Source organism: Macadamia integrifolia, chromosome 5 (assembly GCF_013358625.1).
Source record: "Macadamia integrifolia cultivar HAES 741 chromosome 5, SCU_Mint_v3, whole genome shotgun sequence".
Taxonomy (NCBI): domain Eukaryota; kingdom Viridiplantae; phylum Streptophyta; class Magnoliopsida; order Proteales; family Proteaceae; genus Macadamia; species Macadamia integrifolia.
The window spans coordinates 26,165,824-26,174,502 of NC_056561.1; the positions used below are offsets into that span (position 1 = coordinate 26,165,824).

Below are 8,679 nucleotides of genomic sequence, written 5' to 3' on the forward strand. Positions count from 1 at the left end.
GTCTCAACAAAGGACCCCTTTCCTGGTCCATGGGAAGCTTTTGCCATAATAAGGGGAATTGAGAAAGTCCAAAAGAACAACGGTTGGAGATTCGATCCTTTCATCCGTGTCTATGTGCTATCCCAACCTTCCTTAACAGTAAACAAAGGAAGGAATACTTAGGGAGCAGTTAGTTTTAGTGGGCTCCTCATCATGGATACTCAATCTGGAGAGATCCTGACCGTCTGATTGACTGGCGTAGTATTCTCAGTTGTGTACACGTGCATCTCTCTGTCCTTTCCTCTTATTATCTTTGCTTCCATGCATGGATTTCTCCTCCAAATTTAGCACCACTCCAAGCGGAAGAGAGAGAAAAGAGACGAAATTAAAGCGCCTCTCTCCCTCTATCTCTCTCTCTCTTCTTTTAATTTTTTTTTCCTTTTTATTCTTTGGCCTGTTCATCCCATCATTCGCAAACAAAGGTCGTCATAGACCCATCGCTTCAAATTTGATTTTTCTCTGCAAATTCCAACTACCCAAAACAGAGTGTGAGAGCAGTAGAGACCAAATTTAGTGGGTTTTTGTGCTTCAGATCTTGTTCTAAAACACTATGAAATCTGAGATGGGTTCTCTTATATTCAGTCGAAAGCAATAAAAACGGGATACGTTTGGATTACCGTATCAGATTCGGACTCTTAGTTTGGCTTCTCTGATCTGGGTTTTTTCTCTGTTCTTCAGTTTCTTCAGCATTTGGGTGGTTTTGGTGGGAATGAGATCAAGAATCAGGCATTCTTGCTGGTTTGTGCTTGCTCGGTTTGTGCTTGCTCATCCGATTTTAGCTCTCGTATTGTTTTCTGATCTGTATTTCTTCTGTTTTGCTTTCTTTAGTTTCTAAGAGTGAAGAAATCGATGGAAAAAGATCAAGAGCTGAAGCATGTATGCAAGTTCTGTAGGAAGAGCTTCCCCTGCGGAAGGTCCTTGGGAGGTCACATGAGGTCACATGTCACCATTAATTCAGCTGAAACAGAAGAGAAGGTCATCAGCAAGAGGAACGCTGCTTCCGCTTCGGCTAATGGTGGAAGCAAAATTAGGAGCAGCTTCGTGGGATTCGAAGCTGGTGGTCATCCTGGTTATGGTCTCAGAGAGAACCCGAAGAAGACTTGGAGACTTTCGGATCCGAACGATGATGAAATGGTTAGGCAAGGCAAGACTTGTAAAGAATGTGGTAAAGAATTTCTGTCATGGAAAGCTCTGTTTGGTCACATGAGATGCCACTCTGAGAAGGAGAAGGAGAGGGTCTCCAACAATAGCTTGGAGGATGATTCATGGACTGGTGAGAACCAGAATCTGGTTATGGACAGCCAATCTGACAACGATGGTACTGCTCCCAAGCGTAGGAGACGATCGAGAAGAATGAGGAACAAGAATACTACTTCTGTTTTGGAGTTTGAACAAGAACAAGAAGAGGTAGCCTTGTGTTTGATGATGTTGTCTAGAGATGTGGGTGAATGGGGTGGACTGAATTCTGTTGCAGAGTCGTCCGATACAAATTCTGTGGTTTTAGAAGCTCTAACTAGATCGTCAGCTCTGGATAAGCGAATTCCTGGAAAGGGAGGTAGAGATTTTGACTGTGATGATGGGAATGAAACTCTCCAGAGTCTGAAGATGAAGAAACCAAGAGACAAGAAGAAGCAAGAATCCGTAATTTCCTATTCTGAGAATTTTCAGTTTGAGAAGAGAAGATCTGAATTTAGGGGTACTGATCCTGGGTTCTTGAGGGTTGGCCTCAAGAAGGTTGAATCTGAAGTTTCTGTCCATGGGTTTCTCAGAGAAGATGAAGCTGAATTGGGGAAGGATTTCTCCAGTAACAAGAAGCAAAACCATAAGAAGAGTACATTGGAGTATTCTGAAGCTGAATTGGGCAAAGACTGCATTGAAGAAGCTGAAATGGATCAAGTTGATTCAGAGCTCGGAATGAAGTATACTTCAAGAAAGAGAAGCAAAAGTGAAGCGTACTATACTGAATTGGGGGGAAATTCCAGCAGGAAAATGAGGTATGATGCTTCACATTCTGAAATCTGTAGGGAAACTCAAAGGAGAAGCAGGTTTGAGTGTACTACTTGCAACAAGACTTTCCATTCTTACCAGGCTCTTGGAGGACACAGAGCCAGCCACAAGAAGGTCAAAGGATGCTTCACTTTGAGGATTGAAAACAGTGAAAACAGCATTGAGACAGATGGTTCTCCTGATCCAACAGCTGATAGTAAGCTTAATAGGTCTTGCAGCAATGAGACTCCAGTTGAGGAGCAGGAGCAGGAAGGAGTTGGCGGCATTGCAGAGACAAGTTATGGATCAAAGAAGAGCAAGGGACATGAGTGCCCAATTTGCTTCAAGGTTTTTGCATCAGGTCAAGCCTTAGGTGGCCACAAGAGATCCCATTTGGTTGGGGGCTCTGAATCCGGAGCCAGTCAGATCAATGTAATTCAGCAACAGCTTCCTGAGGTTCGTGATCTGCTCGATCTTAACCTCCCTGCTCCTAATGAAGAAGAAACAACGAGTGGCCAAATGGACTTCAATCCATGGTGGGCCAGAAACAACCCAAAGCATGAACCTCTGGTGGGTCTGATCTCTAACTGAGAAACCTGATTTTGGGTATTGTTCATATGAAGATCCAAGAGTGTACAGACAGGTTGGTGAATATTATTTCATTAATTCTTTAGAGATTCAAGGACATTCTCTATAAAGGTAGCTGTTCCATTTTCTGCTTAAAACTTCTAAGCAGCAGTTTTTCTTAGGCCAGCTCTTAAAGCTTTCCTTTCCTCCTCCCTTCCAGTCTGAATAAATTTCTATTGTTGCTCACTTCAGGATTATCAATCTGTTCATTTTGAAACTTAAATGCTATAATTCAATTTTATAAGCTGAGATTAAACTCCATATGTCGGATAACTTGAACCTACTGTATATACTCTCCTTGCCTTAATTCACACTGGCTTTAGTAAGAATTTCTTCAGGAAAACTGCATCTGTTGTTGTTCTTGCCATATTAAATGTTGAATGGATGCTAAGCTTGCTGAGATCTGAAGATGGAATTGACATTCTATCCATGTTTGTAATTGCCTCATCTGTTAACGAGTCTGATATCTCCATTGATACATTTTAAGCCTACTTTTCGAGACCCCTCTGTCACCTGGGTGAATTCATATCTTGGGGGTTCTGAGGTCTTTCTTGAGAGAAAAGGGTAGCTGTATTGTGTTGATTTTGTAGTACAGTGGGAGAGTAAAAGTACTTTTCTTCATCTTCTAAGCATGCTAAAGAGACTGAAATCAAAATAAAGGAGAGAAACAGGTTATATTCCTTTTAGAAGTACTCTGTTTGGGTGATTAGGTTATTTTGTGAATAAAGGAAATGAGTAATTAGTTGGGCTGCTTTGAAGTTCTTCAAGGAAATGGATGGCTATGGTTGTTGGTCTGTTAGTCATGAGGAAACATGGTTGATGACCCTTAAAAGCTTTTTATAATGTACAAGGTGCCATGTGAGCTCTAGGTGGTTGTTTAGTCACCTACCATAATACATGACAACCCATCTCATATGGTCACTGTTATATATATCTTGATGTCTTTTTCTGCTCTTTCCTTTAACTTGTTCTTTTAAATATCTTAATACTGAAGGCTGGGAGAGAGAGAGAGAGAGAGGGTTATGGGTTCAAATTGGCCTGAATCAGCTTGAGTGAGATTGACCGCCCGACACCACAAATGGAGAATCTGTCTTTATCCAAATTGGTTGAGTTTGCTTCAGTGAGCTCAACTTAATGACTTTAGCTACAGCTTAAGCATGCACTAATTCTACAAAGGTTCAAAAAGTAGTCAGTAATTTGTACCTATTCAGCTCAGCAAATGCACTACTACAACTTGAAGAGAAGAAACCGAGTTCGCTTATGGAGGCCAAGCCAAAAACATCTTGAAAGTGGTTAGTTCATGAGTGAAACAAGAGAATAGAGGATCAAATGGGTTGTCCCATGACTTTCCTATTGTGCTTATCTAAAATCAACCACTCCACCATAAATTAGATACATGAAGTTATGATCTAAAGGCCCGCTTACAGAATTTAAACTATAGTTATATATAGGGCCTATCTTCCTTTCGTTAGGTAAACCAGAGTAAATGATGAAGACCTCAGATTAAAGATTGATTAGAGAGATAAACCAAAGGTAGGATTATAGGAACCCTTCCACCCCACCCCCCATCCCCCCTTTTTCACCCCACGTCCACACACCCATTTGAAGGTAGGAACCCAATTAGATCCCAATCAAATGGTCTGCAACAAGAAGTCCACAGGTAAGAACTAGCATTTTGGATTTTGTGTTACAGAAATTTCTTCATATGATTTTTTTTTGGATAAATAGTGTGTATGTATTAAAAAGAAAAATATACAGAGTAAGGTAGCCTCAATCTCCTTCTTTGGGCTAACCAAAAGAAAGGAAAAGAGACCCTTTAAACCAAGCAAGACAAGCCCTGCATTACAAGGTATAAAAATCCAGAAGAAAATTACATTCTATAATAGACCTTGAACTCAGAATCATATGATTTGCTACTTTGCTTCACGGTATGTGTTGCTTAAAGCTTGTAACTACTTGGGAAAAAATAAGAAGCTGGTATTTAATTGAGGAATGAGGTCCTACCACCTATCAAGTTAAAAGGTTATTCCTAGGTCTTCAAAGAGAAAAATAATATTATGTAGGGCCACACCATAAAAAATAATAAAAAAAAAAAAAAAAAGACATAACATGGACATGCTCTCAGGGCCAATGAGAGTGCACGAGCGAACATCAATAAAAATGTTATTTTCTGTTTCATGTGGAGCAGACTGATCATTTTATTCCATGTTGGTGTTATCCGCTAGCATACTTGATATCGGCAGCATACCTATCCCTCTCCCAAGTTATTAATACAATGTGGGTATGCCACCGATATCAAGTATGCTAGCACATATTATGTCTATTTCTCTCTTCCCTTTTTTCTAAAATGACCCCCATATCCTTCCTGAATGATACTCCATCATGTGTTCCTCGGAATTATCCGCTAGCATACTTGATATCGGCGGCATACCTATCCCTCTCCCAAGTTATTAATACAATGTGACCAAAAAATGAGGGTATGTTGATCATTTCATATGATTTTTAAATTTCTATAAAAAAAAATCCTTAAATGCATTTTTATTTAATTGTCAGAGGTATCCAAGTGTCGAAATATGGGGGGTTCCTCGGAATTAACGAGGAAAAGACCAATCCAATCACAGTTTCACAGACTTTAGAGGGAAGTAAAGATCTGTTGCAGTACGGACCTCACACTGTTCTGACATTTTTTAGGTCAATTCTCACACGTGTAAGCATATTAGAACGACCACGACTCACCGAAATGACCTTAATGCCACCAGCTCTCCCCAATTTGACATTGTTGCGCCATAGTTTGTGTCGCCACGTTCACTACGTTGCAAAGACCAAGCTAAGGTAGTAGGTTCAGGAGATCTGATCAAATTCAGATTGTCCTTTCCAATCCATTGGATTGGAATCCACGGAACACACCGTGGTACCCTACGGATTCTGTTTGATCAGACGGTTAGAAAATCCCGTTGGATGAAGAGTCGACCCACTAGTCAGAGAGAGAGAGAGAGAGAGAGAGGATGCGAGGAGAAAGCATGATCCAAGCAGGTTTTAGTACTTCAGAGATGGGTCCCACACTAAAATTTAAAATTCAAAGGCCAGATTCGGACATAAATGACGTCAGCGTGAGGAAAGAGCGTCAGCGGTTAGGAGTCTTTTTAGGTCAACGAAGATCAAAAGTCGTTGCTTCTATGCTTCCATTGCTCGTCTACTTTGAGAAGCGCCACTTTTTGTTGCAACTTCGCACGCCAACTTCTAGACTCAAGTTGGAAATTTAGGCTTGACGAGTAGAAAAGGAACCCCATTGATGTGGGCCCGGGCCTAAATGTGCTCTAATTAATTTTAGAATATATGTGTTCTTTTATCAACCTCGAATATGGGCCCACCTGCCCACTTGATCAATTCTTAGTCCACTAGTAAGTAAGTGTACTTCGTCAAAATCTGGAGGAGGAAACAACGCAGCCTGATCGCGAGGCTATTACATAAATATCCAACTGAAGAGATAAGGGTATCTTTTCAGAGAACCCTCCGTCTGAGTGTAGAAGGTGCAATTGGGTAGTTTAGATTTCTTATGGTTTGGAGATATTAAATAATAAAGATCAGGGGAAAGGCATATAACCACCACCCACCGGGGTGTGGCCTTGGGGGGGGTGGGGGGGGTGTGTTGGGCTTGCTCGTTCACTTAACTGTGGATCTAGATGATTCTCGATTCACAGTGTATAAATTCATAACTAAGTCTAATCAAGCAAAACCCATCTTCAGAATACTAGGTTTAGTTGAGAAGTAAAGCATAATTTATCATTTTTCACAAATTTCGACCCGTCACTTGTCTTTGTCACGTTAGGACTAACACAGCAAACAAATTGAGACTAAAAGCATAATTTAACAATTTCATGCATTCGATTCTGACCGGCTTTTGCTGTTAGAGAAAACCATTGGATGAGAGTTGATCCATTTGGCATGCCCCATAGAGGCATAATTGTTGCGAGGTGCCATTCATGAGAAGTGGGAGACAAGGATCCCCTTTTGATGGCCAAATAAAGAGTTCAGAAGGAGTAAGTATCCCACAAGTCAGCAAGCCCAAAGATAAGTAATAAGGACCTTAAATATGTAGGAGGAGCAGTCATGCATGCTTCTTATTAGGGAAATTGATCGAAGAATTGCTCCTTAGTGCTTAGAACACCCATACATCTTGATCATGAATCTTCGTCTCAAGAACAAGAACAAATACTTTAGGGTCTTCTGTAGTGTCCCACTTAGGTCATCACTACAATTCAGTGAATGAATTATGTTCTCATATAGTGATAACTGCAGGGATCACAGAGACTATTTATAATAGTCCAACAAGCTCTAACATACTCCCAGAATAAGTTGGTTGGGCCTATCACCCTTATGTGGGCTTAATTACCATGGGCCCAATTGATCACCCATATTAGTGTAGCCTGCATAAACTAACACTTATTACTTTTATTGAACCAGTGTGTATGGGGATGGACCACAGTCTTTGTGTAAAAAAGATTGAGACTTATGAGTGAAAAAAGATTGAGACTCTTATGAGTGCTTTCTTATGAAAAGGGGGTGACAACAACAAATTCTTGTATACTTGTAGCTGAGCTTTAGTTTGTCTTCCAAAGAAAGAGGGGGGTTGCGGTTTGAGAAGAGTAAAAGAAGTAAATAATGCTAGAATTTAAGAACTCTATTGAAACACCTCTTGAGGATTGTTGAGAAGAAGAGTGTATTTGGATCAAATGGATAAACTCAAGTGGATATACTCAAGATATCTCTATGTACACTCTTTTTGGACTATCTTGTGTCTTTGATGCCACGTGGACATTGAGGAAAATTCTTAAGCTAAAATCTTTAGTTTCAGATGCAATCAAAATCTTGATAGATGATGGCTCTTCCACCCAACAGTTTACTAAATTATGGCAATCCATGTGGAGTCCTTCTCTTGATTTTTGGAGAAAGGATTTGGTATGACGAGGGATCTAGCAGAATGGACTTGGTTTCTCCCATTATATATTTGATGGTGTGTGGACCTCGTGTTTGATCTTACCAATGAAGAAGATGGAGATTACTCTTGAAGGTTTTTGGGGCTCCCACTTGTTGATTCCGTATGTTATAAATGCCAACCTTATCGTTATAGTTTTGTAGAGTTCTAGCGGAATTGCCCCTATTTTCTCCCTCTGTTATGGTCATTGTAGTGACCATAATAGTAAAGAAGTGGTAAGGCCATAAGGCGAACTCACCGACATCTCACACTTAATCATACTAGTCGAATTCACACTTTCCATTCCCATTTCCAAGAATTTCCATTGTGAAAAAAATTCTGTTCGTGTTCCCAATATCTAGGAACAACCATCTTGAAATTTGTATTTCCATCATCATATTTGCATTGTCATAACGAGGGACACTCGGTTCCTATTCTAAACTTAGATTGCACCAAGTCCAAAATTCACATGTTTCATATAAGCTTATGCACGAACTCCTTTTGTTTGAGGGTTGGCTACCATGTTGCCGTAGGTATGTGGGTTACTTTAATTTCACCATTGTCTACTATATCTTATATAAAGTATTGTCTTTCTATATGTATTCCCTTCAAACTGTTTGCGCCACTTTATTTCAAGCTTGTTGTTGCTTGATTATTGCAAAATATTTCCATTGGTCCATTTACAAGATTCAGTCCAAATTCCATTAAGAACTGTATTATACTATACTGCATACAATATACTTAGCTTATTCAGTATATCTTGAAATACACCCTCGTTTCTTGCTACCCCAAGAAACAATTGCATCTCCAAATATAAACACATGACCAAAGGTGGACTTACAATCATCTTTGTCACCTCCAAAGTCAGCATTGGAATATCCAATAACTCAAGCTTTTTCGTTTAAAAAACATAATTTTAAGTATTTAGTTCTTTTGATGTACTCCATTATCCTTTTCACTACTTCCAAATAGGCAAGGCTAGGATTACTTTGGTATCTACTTAATAAACTAATACTAGATAGGATAAATTTGGTCACGTACTCAACATTGTG

The 8,679-nt window shown here is 39.8% G+C and overlaps 1 protein-coding gene across 1 annotated transcript; it reads left to right on the forward strand.

Moving 5' to 3' along the window:
• Positions 1 to 342: 342 nt before the first annotated feature.
• Positions 343 to 2,913, forward strand: LOC122079006. Its single transcript, XM_042645218.1, has 2 exons — positions 343 to 777; positions 868 to 2,913. Exon 2 carries the CDS (start codon positions 889 to 891, stop codon positions 2,614 to 2,616), a length of 1,728 nt encoding a protein of 575 aa, XP_042501152.1. The 5' UTR covers positions 343 to 777; positions 868 to 888; the 3' UTR covers positions 2,617 to 2,913.
• Positions 2,914 to 8,679: the final 5,766 nt, after the last annotated feature.

Bases quoted from the DNA above. Each gene is read 5' to 3' on its own strand.
- LOC122079006 (XM_042645218.1), top strand. From the start codon at position 889: ATGGAAAAAGATCAAGAGCTGAAGCATGTATGCAAGTTCTGTAGGAAG.